Source organism: Ambystoma mexicanum, chromosome 11 (genome assembly GCF_040938575.1).
Source record: "Ambystoma mexicanum isolate Mex_15411 chromosome 11, UKY_AmexF1_1, whole genome shotgun sequence".
Classification (NCBI taxonomy): Eukaryota; Metazoa; Chordata; class Amphibia; order Caudata; family Ambystomatidae; genus Ambystoma; species Ambystoma mexicanum.
This window is the reverse complement of record NC_090934.1, coordinates 1,479,912,783-1,479,939,490: the sequence shown is the minus strand read 5'-3', so window position 1 is coordinate 1,479,939,490 and position 26,708 is coordinate 1,479,912,783. Positions and strand designations below refer to the sequence as shown.

Below are 26,708 nucleotides of genomic sequence, written 5' to 3'. Positions count from 1 at the left end.
AGTGGTCGACTCTGCCTCTAGTCCCAAGAATCTTGCCCTTTTGAACTCATTCTCATTCATTCACAGACCTATGTTATGTTACGGAATTGTTAATGTTTGCATGTGCCACAGTCGGACAGAACTGTAAAGGATAGCGTATCCTGCGCTTAGAATTGTAAATTAATGCATGTCCCACACTTGGATGGAATTGTAAATGGTAGCGTGTGCCACTTAGATTGAACTACGATTGGCAACATATCCCTCACTTGTGAATGATAGCATATACCGCACTAGAATAGTTATAATGAACGGAGTGAATAGAATTGGTGGAATAGATGACCTAGATAACATAGATGGAATGGATTGAGTAGATGAAGCAGAAAAAATGAACTGAGTGGACTGAACGAATGGGGCAGAATAGAATGAGTGGAACCTGTTGAAATTCGCCCCACGCGTTGTATCACACTGCACATGCTCCCGTGTTGCCATAGATCTGTATCCCCTTATTTATCTGTATCCCCATATATACCTGTATTGACCCCTGTCGCTATATATCCATATGTCGCTATGTATGTCCCACCGTTCTGTTCACATGCCTGGTCTCGGACGCTTTACAGAACCACCATCTCATACCACTACGCTTACTCTCTACTGTACACCATCATTCAACCAGAACACAGCTATACCCCTGATAATTCGGCCTAGCTGTCCACATATGAATACGACCCCATGAACACCTCATCACCCTAATAAAACGCAGCTAGCTGAGCACATTCTGGCCATGCTGCTCACATAGGTTTTCCTCAGGCCTAACGCAGCCAGAACCCAGTCTGGGTGTCCACCCGCCAGACTGCACACATCCAACTGATATCTTCAGCACCACACCCATCGCTAGGAAGCAGCTATCTGAAAACTACACCATCTGCACACACATCCGGTGCACCCACGCAACATATGACACTTTCTCGCTCTACTGTCCTGAACTACGGTTCCCGAGGGCGTTCAACCTACCAGCGCTTTGAGGTCCTACCAATGATATATAAGGTGCTATATAAATACCAAGTAACATAACAGTATAGTTCAAACTGAGGGAATTGGGTTAACCACATCCAGGACTTGTCAAAGCAAGTAGTCTGTTGGCCAAAGCTTGTGTACGTTGAAGCTGGCTTTGATTCTTAAATGGATGAAAAAACATTATCAAAGTGTGTGTGCAGTTTTTAGACATTTTATTTTTAGATGGAGTGATTAATATGCATATACCGGGTAACCCAAAAAAGGAGTCTAAATAGTCAACCAAATGGATGAGTGATTTTCTTGTTAAATCAAGATCTTGTGTGATTTTCCTAGAGCGAAGATGATCCTACCATCCTCCAGCTGGAGAAAGATCTGCGTACCAGGGTGGAGGTTTTGCTGAAACAGAAGCGGGAGAGAAAAAGCGAGTTGAAATCTTTAAAAGAGCGAGATCAAGATCTCTGCGATATTTTGTGCACGCCGCTTTACTTCATCGATGATGACACTGTACCGACCTTGGAAGAGCTTGATCATTTCAGACGGCACTTGATGTCTCTAGCTGAAGAAAAGGTAAGGTGTCGCACACGTTTCTGATGCCCGATGTTGATCAAGTTCAAAGTTGCTTGGCTTCTTTTTTAAAGGCTTTCTTTATTTTGGCATAGTTGCACCATAAAAAGTTTGCAATGCATACGGAAAATGCAATCATAAAACGGGTGTGAACACATCCGAATACAACATCGAGAACAAAAATACCAAATTCAAAGCGTCACCCGTGGACATAAAATTACAATAAACTTTTTCCTAAAGGCAAAGTTAAATACTTGCAATCACTGGTTCATGAATGAATGCGCACCAAGCGGGTAAGGCTTGCATTAAATTCAGAGGCCTTAGGCTTTAGTAGTCCATCCTTATATAGATATGAGTCAGTCCAATTGGGGGTGCAAAAGAAGTAAGGCCCCAGCTGTTGAAAGTAAAGAGTTCCAAAAGACTTGCAGCAAGTAAGAATGCTTTCTTTGTTTGGAGAGGGAGGGAGGGGGGGGGGATTAGGGCTCCCTGTAGGCGCACAGGCATTGGGCCTGGGCGAAAATGTATGGGCAAATTCCCAAACCTACGAATTGGCACTCCAGCAACACATGAGCAGCAAAGCAACTTACATATTTTGACCAAGAGTCTCACAGTAAGCAGGAAGATGATGCAGGACAAAGCTTCCATTCTCTCAGGCAGACTGAAGAAGCACACTGGAGGGATCTTTGCAGCAGCAGTCGAGTGGAGAGGCTCCATGCAAAGGATTTTTTGCGGTTCTGTGGTTTTGGCGACCTTTTCTAAGCACCGCTGAAGAACGGTTACAGCCCGTTGGCTCGGCTTGCTCTCGGCCCAGCCTTCAGATGAGGGGGCTTCAAGGAGCAGAATGTTGCCTTTGGAGGTCCAGAAGGAGGCAACCAAAGTTTCCGGGGGATTCCATCTTTGGAAGGCGGTGAACTGGCCAGAGGTCCGAGGATATTGGTGGTTTGCAGCCGTTGAAGGTCACAGCTTGTCGTGGGATGTTTTCAGACTGGTTGGTCTTACTAAGGGAGGAAGTAGTCTGGAACAAAGCTTCCCTGTCGCTTGGAATAGAGGGTTAGACCAGCAGTGATCACTGGGATGGCTCTGCAAGTAGTTGCAGACATCCATCTCTTCGGAATAGGTCTTCCAGTGATAGACTATGGCTTCGGCATCAAGACCTCTGCTTTTATGCAGGATCCCTTCCTTTCAACATGCAACCTGTCAATCGAACTTGGGGTGGGTCTTTCCTTTCAGGATAGCCAGTTTTCCAGTTGGATCTGGATCTAAGCTGGCACACTCTAGGACAAAGAGCTGTGGAGTTCAGGAGTTCTCCCAGATATTGTGGCGCCTTGAAGCCTGCCTGAAGACCAAAGACACAAGGGCTTCCCCCTCCCAGCAAGGAAGAAGGGCCAAGAAAGAAACCATTGTGAGTTGGCGAAAAAAGACTTCCCATTTTGGATCAATGTTGTCCCATGTGTCCCTTAGCATAGCTGTGAATTCACCCTGTATTGTGAGTTTCATTAAATTGGTAGTACAAGTATCCACTGCCACCGGCCTCTCGAGGGGGGGGGGGGGTTGCTGATCTCAAGAAAAGTGCAGGTAGGATAGAAAGTGCCCTCCTATCCTTGGGAACAGTAGTTCTCGCCAGGAATACAAATAAAACCAAAGAGGGTGTTGGTCAGATTTTTCATATTTATGCAAAATCCCCTCTAGCTGTGATTCCCCAGCACTTTTTGTTGGACCTATTTAACCTTTTCTCCTTAGTGAGGGACCCCCCCCCCCCCCCCCCCCCATTTGTTCATTTTGCTCTATGGGAAATCCTTGTACCTTATTTAATCTTCTGCTTTTACTTTAGTATGTGGAATATTTCCTCCATACTTTGTAAGGAGTTTGTGATTCACTTTTGCAGCACACTGCACAATATGCGCAGTGATGCTGGGAGCTCTGTGGGTTACTTTTTATATTGTATTTGCCTTAAGAATTACAGCTCGCAAGGCTGGAGGGATACCTTTTTATCTTGGCTTTTACTTTTGTGAGATTAGCACACTACCCTATGTGGAGTGCTGAGGGGTTACTTAGTATCCCCTTTCTCGCTGCTACTGTAACATGTTAGTGACGGGCATACCTGCCTGGCTGGTGGCAGTGGATATGTTCTAAAAACATTTGTGGCGTTTTTATTCGTAGGCTTTCTTCACCGCTGCGGTTATACACTGAAGGGTCACCATTGCCATTTCTTGTGCGTTTGTCCTTTCTTGGTCCTTCTGTTATCCTAGGTGGGTGAGGTCCTAGTTTGACTTTTGTCTTCTGTTTGAATCCTTTGTGAAGCATGCCAAAGCTCCAGTGTCTGCGAGGGCAGGAAGCTGGGGAGGAGTCCGAAACACTGCTCTTCTTTTCCTTCTGTGATGCCTGCTGTTGGTTAAGATTTTCATTTGTGAAAAATCTTCCTGACCTGTCAGCCCCAAAACCTTTTGATTGGACTTGCTGATTATTTTTCCTTGTCCCTAGGGAGTGGGATTTTTTTCCCCTCTCGCCTAATCTTTTACTCTTTTTATGGGTTACCTTTTTGTGTCTCCATAGTGTACGGTTGGAGTTAGTTTCCTATAACGTTTGGGCCTAGGCTGGCTTGCTCCTTTGGGCTTCTCTGTACATTTCTTGGGTGACCCGCTGTTCCCAAGTAGTAAAGTTATTTTCATTCCCCTTTTACATTTTCTATAGTGAGCCAGCACACCCCACCTTGTGTGGAGTGCGGGGGGATCGTGTATCCCCTTGTTTACTTACCTGTAGCATTTTTGTTACAATTGTAAGATTACTTGAATGGCTAGTAGTGCTTTTACCTTAGTGACTTTTTAGTCTCATTACTTGTAGGCTGTTAAATCAGCCTCAGTAATGCACAGAAGGGCCACCATTTTTTGTAAAACGGTGGGCTCCTGTTTAGAAAATAATTATATCATTCAGTTCTCGGAACAGAAGCGTGAGCACCAGTCTTGGCTGGATGGTTCATCCAGCCTCTTCATTTTTGTTTAGTCTCACATGGTCCTGGTGTCGTTGGGACCTACCCAGACTGGTTGCCCCGCACAGAATTTAGTTATTTGTACCAAAAGAAAAGATACGTTGACAAATGGTGGTGCCCGCCTTTCATCTGGCCTTCTGGGCTCCTTTTTTCGCCATTTCTTGGTTCCTTGTAGTTTCTTAGGCCCCCTCACCCTACGATTCTAGGAGGGACTGACCTCGGTGGAAATTTTGTTTTTGGTGGGAATCCTTTGTATTACCTGCCCAGGCTGCAGATTGTTCGAGAATGACAGAAGCGAGGAAGGAATCAAACTCTGCAGTCCTTTGTCTTCCACCTTGCCTGAAAGGAACCATCTCCCAATGGGGGTTAGGGGTTGGGCAGGGGTGGCTGCCTGTCCTGATTGGACGGCCAGACTGCCCCTTGCTGTGAAAGGCTGGGAGAGAATGCTGAAGTTGTGCTGTAGTTCATGTTAAATACTCTGAGCTTGGAAGCAGCTGACAAGTCGACCACTGGAGGTGAAACCGATGAGGAAGATGAAGACCACTGTAGTGATTTCCAGCAACCAGGGAGCCTTCTGTGTAACTGGAGCCTGCTGGTACTCCGATTCTAGGAAAAGCAAGTAGATACTCTTTAGAGATGCTTCATACACACTTCCTACACCCCGAGGGGACTTCATTAACTAGGGCAGTATTGGAATTTGTATATCACTTTTGCACTTTGTAAATTCTGAGGCTGGTAGAAGGGAAAGGTTATAGGGAGGGGAAAAAAAGGTTAATGGGTTATTGGAGCATGTGAGAACGTCTAAATCTCCCAATTAAGTCTAGATAAAAACCTTTCCCAGCAATAATAGTTAAAAAAAAAACAATGTATCACCTATGAGGGAAAGTAAGAACCAGTCAATGGATTAGAAGTGTCTGCAGGGAGCCAGGACAGCCAAAGTCTATGGAGCTGAGGCACTTCTTAGAAAGCAAAAAGTCTTGCACAAAGAGGGTTTGTTGAAGAAAATCACTGTTGGTTCACAAGCTGTTATACTTGTGAAAGTTAGAGCGGAGATCAACTCTAGAAAAGCTGCTACTGCAAGTCTCAACTGAGATGAGCAAGCTACAGACAAAGGGGTAAGTACCCCTTAGAACAGTACCTTGGGTTAGCAGAAGAGGATACAGCTGACTTCTGTCTTTGTTGCAGATCCTGTGTGCTTGGGCTTCAGTCGTGGGGACAAGAGCAAGGACACCTCGGACTCCTGCTCAGCAGTTTGGAGGTCGGCGGCAGCTGTTAGCTCTTTTCAGTTCAGTGGCACTTTACGGTTTCAATGTGCGGTAAACAGCACCACTGTGTATCTTGGACACTCGTTGGGCTTTCTTCACTCCTCGAGTCCAGCTGGTGTGACTTGAGCATGAGTTGTCCTGCTTCGGGAGGGTCCTCAGACTTTTGGCCGGCTTACAGACGTTGCACTGTACTATGGATTTCTTGACCCCTTGGCACTGTTAAACAGCAGCAAAGAAGTACAGCCAGTTGGGGAAGGTCTTCCAGCACATTTCGTCTCTGGGTTAGTTGGTCCTAGTAACCCAAGGGAAGCCGTCCTTTCCGGAGCTTCTCTCGTCGAGCATAAAGTTTCAGCACAGAAACAGGGCTTCACCAGGCAATTCAAAGGTCCGTGAAGATGGCAGGAGACATCTGTCACGGTTTCTTAGCCGTGTTCTTACCAGTGGTCAACTCTTCAGTCCAAGAAGCCTCACCGTTTATGCAAGTTTCTCCCATTCATGCACAGCCTACCTGTCAACCACACAGCAGGGTGGCTCTCCTGCAAGGACAGTCAGCCAATCTGGACTGGGTGCATTCAGGTTGCCCTGGAGACTAAGGACGGGGAAGTTTCAGGCACCTCCTCACTTCTTGCCCTGCCAGACACACTGGTGCCAGAGCCGGGTTTCAGTACTGATGCCCGCCAAAGGCAAAATGAGCGAAGGGGTTAAACCTGGTTTGGCACGCACAGTAAAACCCAAGAAAGATTTCACAAACAAGAAATGGCAAATAAAGGCTGGGGCCATTTTGACAAAATGGTCACCCATGGGTACTATATACTGCAGCTGAGGTTTCAGCCAGCGGTAGAAGAGCACAATTGTATGAAAATTTAAACCACTGCCACCAGCCATTTAAAGTAGTGAGGGTAACATAAAAAATGTTACATAAGTAGGAAATGGGGCTACCAAGTAACCCCCAGCACTCCACATAAGATGTGTCGCCATTCAAAAAGTAGATGCCTATGGATTTTGTTAGACTCCAAAAACAAAGGAAACATATAATCCAAATCCGATCGAATACATGAGTGAGAAAAAGGTCTAGCTCGCGCCTGAAGTCCAGCAAAAGAGCTGGGGGTCTCTAAGGTTGAAGGGAATAGGCATGGAAATGAGAATTCTTAACTGCATCCTCCTGGGCCTTTGAATTGCCCGGTGAAACCCTGCTGCTGTGCTGAAACTTTTTCAATTTGACAGAGGATCCGGAAGGGACGACTTTTCCCCTTGGTTAGTGACACCAACTAACCCTGAGATGGACTCCACTGGACCATCTTCCCTGACTGTGCTTCTTCGTTGCTGGAAGAACCCAATGCCAGGGGTCAAGTAATCGGTATTGTAGTGAAACGTCTGATACGGTAACAAATCTGGCTAGAAGCTCCAGGAGTCTCCTAAGGACCCTACAGAAGCAGGACGACCGGATCCTGTGTCCCCTCACCAGAGTGCAGGACCCAAGGAGTTAAGGAAGCCCAACCAGTATCCGAGATCCCCCATGCTGCTGTTTGCTAGGCGCTGAAAACACTGTCGCTGAACCGAAAAGGGCCGGTAGTTGCAGACGACCTCCCAAGTATTGCTGCATGGGCCCTCCAGACGTCCTCACTTTTGTCTTCTCGACCGAGGCTCGGGAACAAGTGGCTTCACTGCTGTAGCAGGACAGAATCCTGCTGGATTACTCTTCAAACCAGAGGTACTGTTTAGGCTCTGGGTACTTGACTCATTGCCGTTCGTAGCTGTGCTTTCCTCAGTTGGGAAATGCATTGGCTTACCTTTTTAGAGTTGATTCAAACTCCTTCCACTGGCTTAACAGCTTGTGCAAGACTTTGATTATAAGTGTCTCAGCTCCATAGACTGTTCCCATTTGACGTTGGCTGTCCTGGCTCCCTGCAGAGACGTCTAGCCCATTGACTTTGATATTGTGTGTCCCTCATAGGTGGTAGCTTGTTTTAAACTGTTACTGCGGGGAAAGGCGTGTCTAGATTTGATTGGAAGATTTAGTTGTCCTCACAATTACTGAGAGCCTGTTTAACCTTTTCTTCCCTTTCTGCAACCACAGAATCCTCAAAGTATAACTAGTGTGATATATACATGTCATTACTGTCCTTGTGAATCAAGTTGCCTCAGGGTGTGTAGGAATTGTGTAAGAAGCATATCCAAAGATTATGCACTAACTTGTTCTGATTCTGAAGATATTTTAAAGTCAATTTACATTGTTACATGAATTGCTTTTTTTAAAGTACGCTTATTTAAAAATTGATAATTAAATAACTATAACTGAACCCTTGAGTGTAAGTGTTACTTGGCTACCTGTATTTACGGATTTCATTCGAACAGCTCACATTTATCCCTCTTGAGATGGGCCTGGCTGCTCAGTCACACTACCAACTTGTGTAGTACAGACCTATACCAAAAGGTGGGTTACCTAATACCAAGCAGATAAGTGTTGTGTTGTCTCACACAGTGTGAATAAAACAATTCTTACCCAACAATACGTAATCCGGTTTTTCTCCCCAAGAATAGCTGATTATATTCTGAATGTATCAATCACTCATGGACACCCCTCTGAGAACGAACACAGCAAAAATAGCCTGTTCTATGGGATGTTACCCCCTTGAGTCCGCAGCCACATTTGAGCTCACTGTACCTTTCACAGATGGGAAATATCCATTTGCATATCAGTCTTTATCCCGCCCACATGGGCAGTCGGCACCGAAATGCTATGGCAATTCCCTTCTGAACAAGAGTTCCAACAGCAACCCAATACACGTGTTTAGGCCTTGTTAGGCATCAGTGAGGTGGAGCTGTGCTTCTCTGAGCACAGTGAGCAAGGGGTCCACAGCAACAAGTGCTCAACCATCTGAGCTATCTTATTGGCTAACATCCTTCGTAGGTCGGTTAATCAAAGTGCCTAGATGTTGGGCGAACCATGTATGAAGCGCTACATAAAGTTAAATACATATCTGGATTATAACAGAGACCGGTTTTGCTGAGTTTCTATTTCAATTACAAAAGTAACTTTAATTTTCTTTTTCTTTAACAGCGCTTCCACTTCCTGGAGAGTCAGGTTTTGGGTGGTTTGATTGTAGTCTTGAAGATTTAAGTCTAACACTTGTGATTGGTGTGACAATCGCTCGCCCTTCAACAAAGACTCTGCTGCCACTGACCATTTATAGTAATGTACCCCATTGACTGCAAGGTTGGATGGAAACTAGACCGTGCATATTCATTTTACACTGTTTTTATAATTAGTGTAAATTAAATTAGAAGTGTAAAAATGATCTGCCTCTGCATGATTATGCACACAGCACCGGAACTCTGAAAAATACTGGTTGGCTTTCACTGGAAAAAAAGCATAATTTATTACGAAATATAAATTCAAATGGATTGCCCTCAACGTATTAACTTTGACATGTAATGTCCAGCTTCGGCTGCTTTGGAAAATATTCGGCAGAGAGCGCCCTACGTTGATGTCATCAAGCTGATGTCCCACGAAGGCCTCCGTCGAGGGTGATAGTAGCACGCACGGCACCCGTTGGCCTAAGTTCCATTTTTCTGCAAACGTGTTTGCTTTGAAACTCAGCGTGCCTCGTTCAATTTGATTGCGTAGTTACCTCAATGTCTTCATCCTCAACTCCGACCCCTCATTCCAGATTTAAAAATGAAAGGAGTGCGGCTCCAAGATGTCCATAACGGATCTGCACAGTGTCTGTGGTGTCTGGGTTAAGGCCACGACACTGATTCCTGTACCAAGTGTCAAGCTATTTCAGGAAAGGCCTTGCGAGAGCAAAAGGCAAAGTTGTAGGCAAAATATCCAAGCCCCGTAAGACCCGACCTGATCGTTCTTGACCGCCGAGTCGATAGACCACTCTTCTCGGCGTAAGAAGGATAAAAAGTTCAAGGTCCTGAAGTGGCTCCCAACATTCTTCATCCTCGGCCAAGCGATCGAGGTGGAGGCACCATCAGTCACCTTCCTCTTCATCCTAGTTAGGCAGTACTCCCAAGAGGGTAAGATCCCCCTCCAAAAATTCGTCGCATGCGGAGTGGGAAGCATTCCATGTAGAGATGCTAAAACATTTTGAGAATCAGGGTAAGGGTCCGTCCGCGCCTCCTGTAGAAGCCAGCAAGGAGCTGTCTCGACCCGAAACTTGGCCGCCTTTGAGCCCGGGTGGATGGCATGATTCGCATTAAGAGCCCTCGAGGCCTCACAAGGATCACTCGAGACATGGCAAGCATTTGAGATCGAAACCTGTAGGGTAAACCAAATCTACATCGATGCCTTCAAAGCCAGTGAGTAATCCTGAAAAAAGCTTCACGCCTCTGCCAAAGGATTTTTTTTCAAATCCCCATCTTCCCTTTTTGAGGAAGAGATCTGATGGGGAGGATGCCCCTTTTGGTCTTCAGTATGGAACCACCAATGTGCCAGAATACCTCGAATCAGGAGAGAGCAAGATGGAAGATCTTGCATAATGCCAGCAGCATTGATGCCTCTCCCGAGTTGGAGTTCAGCAGGCCAGAACCAGGGGAGCACGCTGACTCCTCATACCGGCAGCTGATGTCCAGAGTAGTGGAGTACCTAGGCTGGGCTAGACCCCCGGTACAGTTTCATCAGGTTGATCTGACCGATATTCTAGGTCTAGGTCCACCTACAATTCCTATATTACCCTTCCATCTGGCTCTGCAAAAAAGGTGGCCAGAAATTGGGAGACCCCTGACACCAATCAAGCATTGGACAAGTCTTACAAAGAAGTACCGCCCTTCCAGTAGCAACCCTGTTTACATGCCCAAACACCCCAGTCCAGAGAGTCTGGTGGTTCAGGCAGCCACGGCTACCTCGAACAAGGCAGCGTACCCTAACATCCCTCCTGATGAGGACAAGCACGTGGATGGATGGGCACAAAAGATATTTTCTTTTTTTTAAAACTTTGTTTATTGGCAGAAAGTTAAGACAGGCATAGAACAGGGTACATTACAGTTATCAGGTAATATTGCACAACACCCAGCAACACAACGGCAGGGTGCTGCCTCATTGGAGAGAACAATTAGCTTTTGGAGCAGCCCAGCCTGGGCGAAAAGGGACACGAGTCAGTGACATGGTGTGGCGGAGCGTGCTTGGGGAGGGGAGGCCGGCCGCTCCACTTCGTCTCTATTATTCAGATAGCTGCGGAATTCTGTCCACACATTTTTGGGTCAAGATGTGGGAGGCAAGGACCCAATGTATTCCTCTTCACACAATTGAGTCCAAGTAAGGGCTTTAAGCCACATCGAGAAGGTAGGGGCGCTGTGCCTCTTCCAGTTTTGCAATATACACCTTTTTGCGACAATGGCTCCAACATTCAAAAACTTAGACATTTTCGTTGCACTTTCCCCCTCCCAGACTCCAAACAGTAGTGCAAGTGGGTTCACATCCACCGGGGTCTCTATTTCGGAGAGCGCCTCCGCCACAGCCACCCAGAAAGCGTGAATTGCAGGGCATGTCCAGACCATGTGAATGTGGTCAGCTTCAGGAGATTTACACTTTGGGCATGCACAGGACAGGGCGCCAGCAAATTTCGCCACCCTAGACGGTGTGTAGTAAAGCCTGTTGAGGAATTTAAATTGAATGCAGCGGAATCTGGCGCCTAGAGAGACTGTGCGTGTATGTGCACACATCTTCCTCCCTCAGGTATTTCTATTGCGAGCTCCCCAGCCCACGCCTCACGGGGTTTGAGTGACCCAAACACCTTCTTCCCCAGCTGCATTTTGTACAGATTGGATAACACCCCCTTGGATCCCACAGAGTTCGCTATGTACTGGGGGTTCGTTTGGATACGAGGGCCACATCGCACGAACTGCGGCTCGGAGCCTGTAATACTGAAGCATCTCAAGGAGGGAGTTAGTGTGTTCTGGGCGCCATGTTTGGGGGGTGATAAACTTTCCCTCTGGGAAGAGGTCCGTCAGGCCTCTAGCCAAGTTGTTCCCAGTATCGTGAGAGGTGCCGGTCGTGTGTGGGGGGCGAGTCCTGGAAACCGCCACAGGGGGAGCCACTTATAGTACTGGGGCAGCTTCTGCTCGGTGTGTAAGGTGGCAGTCCAAGCCCTTATCATGGCAGTCGCTGGGTATGCCTGGGCTTCCGTTTGGAGCCCGCGGTGCAACAATAGGGTCATAATGTTAGTTCCCTCCTCGGCCATTTTTTCGAGTTTTACATGCGGAGGGGGTTTCTGAAGTGCATACCAATGGGAGGCATGCTGGGCCTGGGCCGCGTACCAGTACAGTTGTAGGTCTGGTGCCGTAAACCCCCCTTTATCATATGGAGCTGTCATGTGTTGCCACTTCATGCGGACCGACCCAGAGTGCCAGAGGAACTGGGCACACTCCGAATGAAGCTCCTTGAAATATTGCTTTCCGGGCCAGATTGGGACATTAGTAAAAACATAAAGGAGCTTGGGGACCACTATCATTATCAAGGATAGTTTGTCTGCCAAGGATAGTGGTGAGTGTCGCCACTTGGAGAACTTGGAAATGATGAGCTGAGCCGCGGCTTCATAATTGTCCTTTAGTAGGGTCTTTTTGGACAGCGACACCTGCACCCCCAGGTACTTGACCCCATTCGGAGACCAGCGCAGGGGGTAATCACAGGTCGGCTGTTGTGTCGCTGCAGTGAGGGGGAAGATTTCAGACTTTGAGTAGTTTATCTCAAACCCAGACAAAGTGTCTATTTTGGTGACGTCTCGAATAATCGGGCTCAAGTATGTGGAGGGATTTCTGATGTAGAGGAGGCCGTCATCTGTTTAAAGCGTGATTACTTCCGGAACATCAATTAACCGAATGCCTTTATTGGAGTGACTCCCTCTAACATAATCTGCCATGGGCTCGATGGCAAGCGCAAAAAGGAGGGGGGAGAATGGGCAGCCCTGGCGGGTCCCACAGTGTAGTTTAAAGAGGGGGGAAGGAACAGAGTTTACAAGGACCCTGGCTACCGGATCAGTATATAAGAGCTTTATGTAGGAGAGCATGTTTGGGCCCACACCCATCTTCTGTAGCACCGCCCACAAGTATTGCCATGTGACCATATCGTAGGCCTTTTGGGCATCGATAGTTACAGCCACCGCATCAGCGCTCGGGTCAATCCTGGACATCACGTTAAATAGACGATGGATGTTGAGTGCCGTGGACCTACCAGGGATGAACCCGCTCTGGTCCGGATGAGAGGACTGTTATTAAGGCTTCCCGTCAGGAGGGGGGGAGGATGCGTAACCGAAGTGCTTCGGTCCAGACCCCGTGTAGTGCTGGTGCTAAAACTGCCACATGTTCCTGGTAAAACTCAGAGGTGAGTCCGTCCGGGCCAGGGGCCTTGTTTTTGGGAAAGTCTGATATCACCTGGACTACTTCCTCTAGTGTGAACGGGGCTTCAAGACACTCTCTGGTATCCCGGGAGATAACCGTCATAGGGATGCTTTCTAGGAGGTCATCTAGATCTTGATCTGAGTGTCTGGGCCGGGGGCCATATAGCTCGGCATAAAAGGTAGCGAATATGTCAAGGATGGAGCGGTCAGACCAGTGTTTCAGTCCCTTCTCATCTAAAATACAATCGATCCTGGTCCTGCCGCCTTCCGCTCGCACCAGTCTGGCCCGTGTTCTACCCGGCCTGTTCCCCTCTCCATATCTGCGGGCGGCAACTGGACGGGCGTGGTATTGCACCTCCCTTATAGCATGTGACTCGAACTGTTCTAACTCAGATCTGATCTCTGCTAGTATCTCTGGGGACGGTGTAGCAAGGTATTTCTGCTCAAGAGCTTTGAGCTTAGTTTCCGAGGTGTTTAGGGATTGCCTAATGGCCTTCAGGATGCCTGCTTCTTTAGAGATGCACATCCCCCTGATGTACACCTTGAATGCCTCCCACCTGACCCCCTCCGATGTCTCCAACGTACTGTTATTGTCAAAGAATGTGGTAACGTCCGCTAATATTTCAGCTTTGAATACAATGTCTGCCAGGGCGGCAGACTTAAAGCGCCACGCGGGACATGTTGGGCCCACGTTGCTGATCAGGATCTGTAGCAGCACAGGGAATGGTCAGACGGCGTGCGTGCCAGGATCTTAACGTCCGAGACCCTGCCCACCAGCCCTCCAGAAAGCAAAAACAAATCAATTCGTGAGGAACTATCGTGTACAGTGGAATAGAATGTATAGTCCCGTTTGTGAGGGTGGAGGGTCCTCCATAGATCATGCAGATTAAGGGCGTCCATATGTGCACGAGTCCAACTGCAGCTCGCGTCGTGGTTCTGCGAGTGGTTGTTGTTCTGTCTAGGGTATTATCAATTATCAGGTTCATGTCTCACGCCCATGATAGGGATATCTGGGTATCTCATTAGGATGGAGGCCACATTATCGAAGAACTCGGGGGGGGGGGGGGGGGGGGGGGGGGGGGGGGAGAGGAAATCAGTGTTGGGCGCGTATAAGTAGACCAGTATGCAGTCCTCATGAGCCAAGGTACAGTGTAAAATAACATATCTGCCTTCTGTGTCAATGTGGGACGTGTGGAGTATGAAGTTTAAAGATTTATGGATAAGTGTCGCGACACCCCTAGCTTTAGTGGAATATTGAGTGTAATACCTATTGAGACCCCAGGTGTGTGCTATAGTGGACGATAAATGTTTCCGAGCGTGCGTCTCCTGTAGTAGGAGGACCTTAACCCCATGTCTCTGTGCATATGCCGCAATCCTTTGTGTCTTCGTGAAATTTGTCAGCCCCCGGACATTCCAGGACATCATCCTGACCGCCATATCACCGGTTTACGGAACATCCCAGGTTAAGCATCTAACATTGATTCTCATGATGTGTGCCGTACCAGAAAACAGTTGCCACCCTTTGGAGCCAGTCCCAACTCCTCTGCCGTTTTGTATACAATCTACCCCAACTTCTGCCACCCCCTCCCTCACCGCCCTGCCCCAACCAGCAGTGTGTGAAAACCCACCCAAACCTTGCCCCATTGCACACCTTCCCCAACTTGGCGGCACCGGGAAACTAGCCCAACCGGGGCCAAAACACAAACATTTAGACTCAGAAGGAATTGCAGCCGCAGTGGGGGCTGCCGCTGCCGTTCTACCCACTTTTACTAATCAGTTACAATAACATCATATCTGACTGGACTTCATTCAACTGACAAGCAAACAATTTCAGAGAGAGGATACTGGAGCACTTAGATTCCATGGGACAAACCCAGTTGGTACATAGCCGCAAAAGTATGTCTTACATCCCTAAGGTCCGCTTTTACACAATGCTGTACAGTTTTGCGGATCAAGGCTCAGTGTGTGGTGTTACAGATAAATGATCTCCCTGTACATTCCCTTCATCACTTAAATATGCTTACGCTGCAGTGTTGCAGGGCCACTAGGTGCCCGCTATCTGACAGAGAGGGGGGGGAGATCAGAGCCCACCAGGGCAGCTCATAGTACCTACACCACCATCCCTAGCACCCATTACGGGATATCATAGGTCTAGACATTAGATGTCTTCCATCCGCCCCCCAGGAGGGTCAGCCGGCGGTATCTGCGCCTCAAACTTGACGGCCTCATCCGGGATAGTGAAAAAGTGTTTGTTGCGGTGGGTGAACTTGAGGCGAGCAGGGAAGAGCATTGCACATTCAATTTTCCGCTCTCAGCAGCTTCTTCACTCCGTTGAATTGACGCCTTTCCGTCTGGACTGCCACCGAGAAATCCGGAAAGATTCTGATGACTTGTGAATCCATCCTAAATTCCCCTTTTTCCCTGGCCAATCGGAGGATATGGTCCCTGTCCTTGTAGCTCAGAAGTTTTACAATGATTGGTCTAGGGAAATCCCCAGGTTTATGTCGAGATGCCAAGGAGCGGTGTGCCCTTTCCACAGTAAAAATCGGTGAGAGTGGCGGGTTGTCAAGGAGGTCTGAGTAGTTGTTCGACCGCAGTTTCCATGCGGCCCTTCAGCGCAGATTCGGGCACCCCCACAATGCGGACATTGTTCCTCCGGGACCGCGATTCTAGGTCATCACATTTAGCCTTTACCTGCTTCATGTCGCGGACAAGTTGTGAGACCGTGTTTTGTAGGGTGTGGACGTTGTCCTCATTAGCCCCGATCCTCTGCTCAGTCTCGGCAATTCTGGTCCCATGCTGATCGATCTTTGCTCTCATTGAGGCGACGTTTGCGTTGATGGTCGTCCAGCTTTTCATGGAAGGCAGCAAAGTTCTTAGCCATGGATTCCATCATCGTGGAAAGGTCTGCCTGAGGGGGGTCCTGGGTGGATTCCTCCTCCTCCTCAGGTGGCGGAGAGGACGCTGCGTGCTCTGCTCTAGGCGCTAACTTTGCGAATCTGTCCATGGCGCCTGGTTTACCGTTAGGCCTCGGCTTACTGGGCATTGCGGCGGAGGGAGCTCCCGCCTGGGTTTGCCCGAGGACTACTTTAGGATGGCTCGTCGCTGATGGGACGGAGATTAGACCACAGTTGTAGCGCTTAAGTAGCACGAGAGCAGTAGGCACAGTATTATGTAGCCAGGATGTGAGGGCACTAGTGGCAGAGGCACTGTTGGGGGTGATCCAGGAAGGGCTAGGTAGTCGCCAGTTATAATGGTACCATCTAGATGTGCCTAGGGTCCGCCGGCGGAGCAGGTCAAAACGTTGTGCAGCGCCGTTTGACTGGATGGGGGGGGTCCCAGATCTATCCGCACCCCAGGTGTTACATCACATTTTACAGACCCCGATGAGGCGTCCAATGGAAGGTAGTGGCAAAGTGTTGACCCCTGGAGGGCTGGGAGGCCTTAGACAGGCCGAGCTGGGGAAGCAGGGCCAGCGTTCGTGAGTGTACACCAACACAATGCAGGGGAGTGTTTGGGGGCCCCGCCAGTCGAGAGGGAATGAGGCCCAGTCCAGGTTTGTTCACCCACCTTGCAGCTGGATCCCCGCCGCCCTCGTATTTCAATGCGGCGCCGGAGCAACGCGGCCCTCCAGGAGTGTCTCCCGCCTGGAGATCAAGGATCGGATGTGGCAGCCGCGAGCACACACAGGTGCGGGGGCAGGGCTGCCCAGACCGCAGCAAGTGGAGGCAATCCGAGCCGAGTCCCGTCAGGGGGCCGCGGTCTGTCACCGCAGGGGTCGGCGAGTGTCCAGGAGGAGATGGGGCGCCGATGGCCGGGAGCCCAATCCGCGGAAGCCGGAGCAGATCAGGTGTCCGGGGCCCGTAACCGTCCCCGGAACGGCAGCGGGGTGAGAGTCGCACAGTATGCAGGCCCCGACTGTTGGGCCCCCACGGGGGATTTGCGCCGTCCGGGGGTGCCTCGGAGCAGGGAGCCCAGCAGGCCAGCGAGGGCGGCGCGTCAGGAGGCCGCCTCCTCCGGGGCTGGCGAGGAGGGGACGTCGCACCACAGGGCCCGAGGCCCGTAACTCCCTCTCCCAGCACCGTTTCTCGCCCAAATTTCACTCGGGTGCACAGGATGATAGGGTGACTAAAATCGCTGTGGTTTCGTAGTGGAAGTATACGGTATACTGCCGATGTCCAACAGATTGCAGTGGATAGAGACGGAGCTCACTGGCTAGGCAGCCATTTTCTTCGGCTGCTCAACAGCGCCCCCCACAAAAGATCTTTTCAGCTGGGAGTATGGCCCTGAAGTCTGCCAACTCCACATGTACCTTAGGACAATTGTACTCTGTGGGAGTGCATATCCATGGCCGTGGAGCATATTCCATAAGGGGATGAAAGGAACGGCTTCCTTGCTCTTAAGGACTGCAAGGAAGCCATGTGCAAGTCCCTTCAGCCTGGATTGGACACTGCGGATGGCATCAGCAGGTCCATGACCACGAGCACTGTGATACGCAATTTGCGTGGTTGCGAAAGTCAGGTTTTGCACCGGATGTGCAGGCTCGTTTTCAACATGCCGTTTGACAGGGGGGTCTCACCTTTTTGGCAGCAAGGCAGACAGCCGTGAGAGGTTGCAGACCTCGAAGGCGACTGCCAAATTGATATTTAATTTCTATCGCGCTCGTACACACGTGTTTCAGAGCGCGACATGGCAAGGGAGGGGAACGGGGAGAACAAAACAGCAATCTTACTAGGCCCTGTGACATTGAGAACGCGCAAGTGAATGGGGGAGGGGAAACGTGCATGAAAGGGGGAGAAGTAGAAAGTGTGAAGCAGAGAAGAAACGGGTAAATAACAAATAATAAAGGCAACAGTGGTAATGCAGCCAGCAATTTGCAAATGCTAGGTTTAAGGCAGCAGACAGGGTAGGTCTGATAAGTGCAGGAAGAAAAAAGGGGGGGGGCAGTATGGGTACAGATACAGACCCCAGTGCAAGGGGTGGCCCGGAGGCAGTGTGGGAGGGTGGCGGGTGAGCAGGTACCTGGGCCCGGAGGAGAGGGTGGCCAGGTGCACAGTGCCAAGAGAGGGGGAGCAAAGGCAGAATAAAAGAGGAAGGTATTGAGGTGCTTCTGGAACCAGAGATGGTTCTCAAGTTTTAGAGTGGCAGGGAGGCTGTTCCAGAGGGAGGCCCCAGCTGAAGACAGATCTACCCCCCAGCTTGGTTCTTTGAAAATCGACTGACCCTGATGGAGTTGGAGGTAGAGGAGTGAAGAGCTCGAGAGGGCAGGTATTTGCAGAGGGATAGCTGCAGGTATTTTGGACCCCTGCGGTGGCCCGGCAGGAGCAACACATCCATCAGCTCTTGGAGGAGGTACGGGCCATGCTGTAACAAGAGGGGGGATAGAGCTGGCTCCAGAGTTTTTTCCAGATACTTTTTAGTCAAAAAGAAAACCGGGGCCTGGATGTCCATTCTAGACCTGCGATGTCTGAACAAGCACCAAGTCCCAAAAATTCAGGATGGTAATGTTGCAGCACGAGCTCAGCCAACGGGGAGACTTCTTGAGGTAACAGGATCTGGAGGACGCCTACTTCCACATCCCCATCCAGAAGAAGCACCGAAGTGCCTATGCTTCGTGGTGCAGGGACTGCACTACCAGTCCAAAGCCCTCCGTCGGCCCTCAGGGTGATCACCAAGTGCTTGGCACCAGTGGTGGCCCATATGACTACAAGGGATACACGTGTATCCGTACCTTGACTGGCTGATCCGGGCCAAGTAACAAGAGTTGGCTGTCAGACACAGACTGATCTGGGATTCTCTGTCAATTATCCAAAGTCCTGCTTGACACATCACAGAACGCTCTGTTCCTTGGAGCCAGGCTCAACACGGTCTCCTGCCTAGCGTCTCCCTCAGGGGGGAGAGAAGCGGCCATCCTGGGAAAAGTACAATGGCTGCTGGTGCTGAAGACTGCCACGGTGCGGACCATCAAGTTGTTAGGATGCATGATGTCCTTGCATCTACCTTAACTGGCTCTGCATGCACGGATGTGACCCCTTCAGGATTTCCTGGATACAGGTGTCCGGAAGCTTTGCAGACGAGATCCCGCTCGACTAGGAGTACCGTCAGGTGATGAGGTGGTGGGGCGTTGCCTCTGTCGCATGGGGGCACAGGGTTTCAAAACTCTCCACACCAGGAAATGGTTACCACAAATGCTCTGTGGAGGGCTGGGGAGCCCACACCCAATGTCTGCACGCCAGAGGCCTGTGGCTACCGGAGAAGGATCTACACATCAATATCTTGGAGCTGCAGGCAGTGTCCTGGGCCCTCAAGTAATTCCTCCCGTCTCTGAAGGGCAAGGTGGCGAGGATCTTCAGACACCACCACCACCACCACAATATTCCATATCGGCAAGCAGGGGGGCACTCAATCCCCAGCGGTCTTCAAAAAGGCGCAGGACTTGTGGCACTGGGCCGTCGGGCAAGAGATTTTCCTCGTCCCTTTTCACCTGGCGGGGGCCAAGAACACCATTGCTGACTCCCTCAGCAGGGAGTTGTGCTCCTGCCACAAGTGGGAACTTCGGCAGGACCAAGTGGACTGTATTTTCATCAAGTTGGGCAGGCCCCAGATCTGTTTGCAACGGCAAACTCCAAATGTCAGAAGTTTACCAGCAGGTTCCACCAGCCAAGTAGCACGGGGGACGAGTTATCCTTCCTGTGGGAAGGTGTGTTCCTGTACACTTTCCTTCCGGTTCCCCTCCGGCTACGAGTCATCAACACACTCAGTGCCCATGCAGGATGATACTCTTCGCCCCAGCGGGGACAAGGCTAATTTGGTACCCGGACCTTCTCAGCCTGTCAGCGTCGCCCCTGGTCAAACTGCCAGTAGTCCAGGCTCTTCTCACCTGAGAAGGAGGCTCAATCCTGCATTACAACCCAGGATCGCTGAACCTGAGGGCTCGTCTCCTGCTGCCCTAGAGTTTGGAGGATACAAGTTTGCAGCGGACTGCAGGGAGGTTCTTGCCAAGGCCAGAGCTTTGTCGACTTTGAAGTGCTTCGGTCACAAGTGTAAGCGATTAGCGACATAGTGCCGGTCATAGACGATCACCCCTCTGAGGGTCACAGCCCTCCATATTCCTCCTTAATTGTTATCCTTGGCCAAGGACAGACTGGCGCACACCTCTATCAAGGTGCATCTGGCAGCTATCTCCCACTACACCAGGTCTCAGGAAGATCTTCTCTTTGGTCGAAGTCACGTCAAGGAGTACCTCAAATGACTGTTTCAATTTTCGTTGAAGGCTACTGCCCCGGGATGGGAGCTCAACGTGGTGCTGACCAGGCTCATGGGGTACCACTTCGAGCCCCTGCATCAAAGCCGCTTGTGGAAAACTTCTTTCCTTGTGGCCATCACCTCTGCCAGGAGGATGGGTAAGAGCCAGGCCTTATCCTGCAAACAGCAATATCCGAATTTCTACGAGTCTAGGGTGGTGTTGCGGACGCACCCCTCTTTCATGTTGAAGGTTCCATTGTAATTCCACCTCAACAAGCCTTTGGTGTTGCTGGTGTTTTTTCCGAAACCTTTGTTGCTGGCTGAAAGGGCCTTACACTCGCTGGACGTTGCGTGTGCCCTGAATGTCTACGTGACACGCATTAACTTTTTTGAAGGACCTCAACTGTGTGTGAACTTTGGTCCTGTGAACCATGGGAAGGCCTTGTCCAAGGCTTCCATCTCAAGGGGGCTCTAAGGCTGCATCACGCACTACTAACCGGCCGCTGCCTTGCCGTCCGAGAGCCCACTCCACCAGAGCGATTGCTGAGACGACTGTGTTCCGGTCTGGTGTTCCCCTGCTGGACGTCTGCAGGGCTGCTACGTGGAGGTCCACGCACACCTTCACAAAGTTCTACTGCATTGACAGGGATTCCAGAAGAGTCCAGAGTCAGCCAAGCGGTGCTACGCAACCTGTTCGCTTGAGGGGGGAGTCTGTTCCAGTGGTAAGAGTAATTGCTTCTGTTGAGCCTTCCCACCTCTGTGGTTGTGTAATTATGTACTGCTATGCATTCTTAATTCATGAGCATGTGAATCTTAACATCCAAACTAAATTCTGGAGCCTCACAGTTTGATATTACTCTTTTTTTGGAGTGCCACATGAAAGGGTAGTATTTGGTCATTTTGTGTAACTTTGTCCAATGTCCATGAGATCATCCTACTCAAATGAAGGAGCAGGTCTCTTCCATTCTCAGTCTATAACTCTAGTCATCAGACTTCAGTATAATGCATCAGCATGATCAGCCGGGACTGGCTTCCTAAAGTCTAATCCTCGGTGTAAACACCACTTGCTTTTTGTAGGCTAAGCTATAGCTCCCTGGTTTCCTCAGATTAAACTTTCTGGGACATTAGGAGTATCCTTATGTATATTCGGAGTATCCAATTGAAGGCCAAAATGTGGCGTGTCATCTGATGTCTCATAACCCTCATATATTGAGGTTAAAGAGCTGAAAGTCCTTTTTAGCTACAGGTCTTTTCCTGAGGTTGTGGTAAAGGTGTCTGACGCCACTGCTGGCGTCAATGTCTTGGTTTTAGACTGTCAACTATTTCGGTGTTACTTCAGTGGCGTCTGTGGTATCAACTACTTACTCTTCGAATTCTTCTTCGAGGGACTCGACCCGACAGGGTCTTGAATGATTTCTCGTCCCATAGAGTACTCAAAGAATATCAAGAGGCTTTAGGCTTAAGACCAGGGCTTGAGTGCAGGCAGTGTTTTGCCTCTTGGCCTTATGTTTATTGTTGACTGGAGCATGACTACATTTTTGTGTTTCTAGGAGAACAAGGCCTCAATCGAGGATTAAGTCGGGCAGGCTAAGCTTCTTTTCTAAGGAGTATCTTTGGAAGAAGGTGATCTATGGTGCCTTCTTTCTTTTACTTTTTTGACGATGAAGAGGAGTGTCTGCTCCTGGAGTGAATCGTTTTTAAAAAAACATTTTTTTTAGATCTCTCGACTCATGCAACAACCCACATTTCGATGGAGTAGAATGGGGTTTTGGCCAATTCTACCCACTGACAATTTGGCTTGACAGTCTTTTATGCCCTTACTTGTAATCGACAGACAAGAGCGATAGTTTTCATGCTTGACGCCCAGGCACCAGATGCATATTTTATGCTGGTCTGTGATGGATATTTTGGTGCTGCATTTTTGGCACTTTTTAAAGCCCGTATTCGGAGTAACGGGTGTCGAACGAGGCTATATTGAAACGTTTTCTGACAAACTGAAGCGCACCGTAATTCTCGAAGCTATCTCAGTCGCAGAAACAGAAGTTAAATCAACAGGGACTTCATGTGGTTTTGATCTACTAGACAATGACGCCAACCGAGATGTAAGCCCTCGAGCGACATTGGGTCGATTATGTAGACATACAGCGCCCTCTGCCGAACATTTTCTTTGGAAGTAGCTAATGACCTCTGCTACTTATGCTCGGTTTTTAGGTTCCAGCTGTTTGGGGGTAGCAGATTCATATTCAGGCTCGGGTTTCCAGGGGTTTTGTTCCGGTGGGAAAGGAAGTTCCTCGAAAGGCTGTGCATCTCCCCTCCACCCTGGCTGCCTCTTCAGGAACCTGTTGGGAATTTTCTTGCAGTCATTCCCCCAGCCCCCGTCCCCCTGCGGCATCAGACCTGGGTGTTGGGTTATTCTGGGCAGCAGGTGCCAGTTGGTGGTTCGACAGACCTCCGCATGCAACACAGGTCTTGGGTTAGTTGTTGGACCTGTCGCTCCAGTTGTGAAACCATTTCTGGTTGGTAGGGAGGTCTTGATTCATACCTTGGCTGCTCCCTGAAAGGGCAACTGTCCCTTCTCCCGAAGTAGCTCTGGTATTGGAAGTTCCCCCCATAATTTTCCATCTTAGGTCTCCCTTCTCCCAGGTTCAGGAATCTGTTGTCTTGGAAATGGGGAGACGAGGATCATTCTGGAAATTCTGTTTGGGAGTACATGGAAAAGATCAGTTTGGGAATGGAGTATTCTTTTCCTAGGGAGGGACGTTTGGAGGGAAATGTCCTGGGGTGGTATTACCTGATTGCACACTTTGTGCCGGAAGTTTATGCATATCTGGGTATGGGTCTTGTAGCTTTGGTTCTCAGGCTTACATATGGGTAGTGTCTGGTATCCTGCCTGACTCCCATTAGATTGCGCTGGATCCGAAAGATGGTCTCTGCCTTTCCTTCTGCATCGTGGCAGGAGGAGTATTTTTAGGCCCCCGTCCCCAAGTCCAATGGAGGGGTATTTTTCACCTCTGCAGCAGGTGTTCGATGGTTTGGTGTTTTTTGGGTTATTTTTTTTAGGGCTTTTGGACCTCCTAAATCCTGGTGGCCTGTTCAATCACCCAATCCACGGTCCTACGTTCATGAAAGTCGCACTAATTGAGTCCTCCTTATTTTAAAGAGCGCATGAACCTATGTAGTGATTAACTCACTACTATTGTTCACCCACCTTGAAGTCTGGTCAAAAGCTGGTTTCAAATCCTGCACAAACTCTAGGTGCCTCGTCTCGCCCAGTCTCTGTTCTTCCCCCCTCAACCTCCCACCACAGCAGGCTGTATGTGGTCTTGCGGGCCTCCTGTGGGTTTCTGTGAGTAGAATATTTTTCAAGGTGGCTGCCTTGTATTGACCATTTTAGTGATCTTGATCCTTCAGCCCTGCATGAAGCTGGAGTATTCGGGGGGAGAATGTCCAGTTGACAATTCCCATCATTAATTCCAAATGATGTCTTCATTTGTTCATAAAGCTCTAAATGGCCCCATACCAAATATTTTGCTTTCTTTATGGTAGGGAGTCATGAAGCTTTTATGGCCTTCATCTGTCAAATTGGTTGTTTCACAAGACCTTTCTTCTGTTTTGGCAGACTTCCTGTCCCGCTTCACCGAGTCCATTCACACTGACTCGGAGCTGCTACTGTTTGGTCCAATCCCTGTCCTCTAGGCGCGCTCTACCCGAGACTGAGAAAGCCTCACAGAATTGCATCTCCTGTGGTGCCGTGAACTCTCTGGGTCATATCGGTTGTAATCGCCGTTTTGCACAGGAGAGTACTCGTCCTCCTCATCCCTTCTTCCAGGTATGGTGGGGAAATCCCCCCTCACCCCCCCACCCCCCTCCCATCTCCCTGAATGTGTGCAGGCTTTCAAGAGGCTCTTTGTAGACCAAAACTCGTGTTCTCTTTCTGCAAAGCGGACGAAGTGGTCCCTTTTTGTAGCTTCATTTTCTTCCAGTCCAACCCCCGATCTTTTCATCATAGGAGTCCTCGTGGTCAGAAGTACATGCTGGGGTATTTTTGATTTCCCAGGACACACTGGTCCGGCCACCTTACCGTCTGCTTGGTAACGGTGAGTACTCATCGATGTCCGATAAGGACTGGCCTTCTGGCCCAGTTTGACTAGGCCTAGGTGAGTCCAGTTGTCTCATGTTTCCCTGTTCTTGATAAGTGTGCAGGTGGTCAGTTGCACTCTGGACATATGAAGTGGTGAATTGGATTGTGACCTCTGGTAGAGGGATCACTGCTCTGATCAGTGTGCTTTTCCATACCCTGACTGATCAGGGTGCCTCAAAGCCTGTTTGTCTTTTGCTATTTTATCTGCAAACCTCACACCTATATTTTTTGGTCCCTATCTCTTGCTGGGACGCAGAGAGCTGAGTTTTTAATTCTAACACAAGTGGTTTGGGCCATCAATCGTTTTTGTTTTTTTTGTTTCTCCAGCATGGGGTCTGGCATGGATTCACATGCTCATGAATATTCCCCGTCGTCAGGCTGGGAATCCTCGGTAAAGAAAAAATCAGTATCAGTTTCGTTTCTGATCTGTCTTTCGTAGTAGTAACCAATCACTGATCTCTGCGTCATACTGAGCACAGCCAATGACTGCCCTCTACCTAAGCCCCGCCTCTGGCAGCCATCTTCAGATTTTTACTGCACGTTCAAGTGTTGGGATCCTCGTGCTATTGCTCTCGAGCGTTAGTGCTATTTTTTTCACGTTTTTTCTCAAAAAACTTCTATTTTTCGGTCAAAGAGCCTCAAGCTCCACCGTTTCTTCATCCGATCAACGGGGACCCGTGTCGGATTCGTCTAAGCCCCTCAAGGGTGAAGATTTCGTCGAGCCACGCTTTTGGAGGACTCCAGAAGTTTCTCAGGCCCATCTCGGACATGGCCCAGGAAGGGAAGCTCGACGCCCGGAAAGCTGTTCAGGGTCTGCCCTGGATGCCAGCTTCAGAATGTCTTTAAGGAGGACGAACACTCATTTTGTCTTTACTGCCTACATGAGGACAAGACGCACGTGGAGAAGGCCTGTGCGTTTTGCGGCAATATGTCGGAGCGGACCATGAATGACCGCCATCAACGTCTCGCCAACTGGCTGGAAGGGAAGAGCCCGTCCGGCGAGAAGAAGTCCGAGCGGTCTTCTAAGACCTTTGAGGACGCCCCAGCACCGGGGGTCCAACACACGGCCAAGCACCGCGAGTCCGCTGGCACCGGGAGCGCCGAACGGTCGGGCTCTACGGGCGCCAGGCAGGGCGCATCCTCCCCAGCACCATCAACCACGAGCCAACGCTCTGGTTCGGGTAAGAGGAAGGCCGAGCACCCGGCGAAGCTCCTGGAGAGACCAAGGAGAAGGCGGTGAGCGCACCTAAGGTGGTGAAAGCCTTAATCCATCCGGCCAAGGCCTCTATCGAGACAGTCGCGGCGGCCCTGGCTCAGCCTGTGGAGGCTACACCAGTGGTGCCAACCTCGGGGCTCAGTCTCCCTGCCACCGCAGAGGGAGTCCTCTTTTATGCCCATCGACAGGACCCCCGTGAAACCTCCGACGGAGAAGAAAAAGGGGGGGCAGGAGGTCGTCGTGGGTTCGGCCTCAACCTCTGAGGAAGAGCTAATCGAAGTCTTAAGCCACGGCGTTGGCGTGGAAGACCAGCCCGTCGGGAGGGACCCCGACGTAGGAGACGACGATAACGTTGAGGGTGCCGACGGGGCCCCTGACCGCCCGTCGGACTCCCCTCAACCAGTGCCGCAAGACAACTCGGCGGCCATTTTGTTGGCTATACAGTCCTTATGCTCGGAGATAAGGACGAGACTGCCGTTACCACCAGCGGAGGAACCGCTCCCGACGGGGGACCCGGAGCCAGGCCCTTCTGGGAGCCCTCCCCCTAAGAGAAGGATTCATCCTCCACCTCCTTTTCAGCCATCGCGCCCTGTTCAGCCCTCCTCCCTGTCCACGACTCGTGGGGATGATACGGGGACTGACACGGCCGCGACGGGTACGGACGACGAGGATCTGCCGTCGTCGCCTCCCACCCGGGCTTCCCCGCCCGACGAGATTGGATCGTTTCACTCCATGATCGCCAGGGCATCCGAGCTTTTCCAGCTCTGCCCGGAAGAGAAGAAGGAAGGTTTCCTTTATCAATGGCGCGAGGCCAAGAGGAAGACGGTCCTCTCTGTACCTCTACTGGACGATATTTGGGATGAGGGCCTCGCCCTCCTCAAGAACCCATCCACGACGCCGGCTAGAAGGGATCGGTACGAGAAGTACCGGGTCCCGGACGCGGCCCCCTTATGCC

At 50.0% G+C, this 26,708-nt stretch overlaps 1 protein-coding gene across 4 annotated transcripts in view; it reads left to right on the top strand.

The window, feature by feature from the left end:
* Nucleotides 1-26,708, top strand: part of PRC1 (protein regulator of cytokinesis 1) — a 626,832-nt gene that overhangs the window by 162,888 nt on the left and 437,236 nt on the right. For all 4 annotated transcript variants that reach the window (XM_069625201.1, XM_069625203.1, XM_069625202.1 and 1 more), the window contains exon 4: nucleotides 1,327-1,560. In XM_069625201.1, coding sequence (XP_069481302.1) covers nucleotides 1,327-1,560 — 234 coding nt within the window. The remainder of the gene's footprint in view (nucleotides 1-1,326; nucleotides 1,561-26,708) is intronic.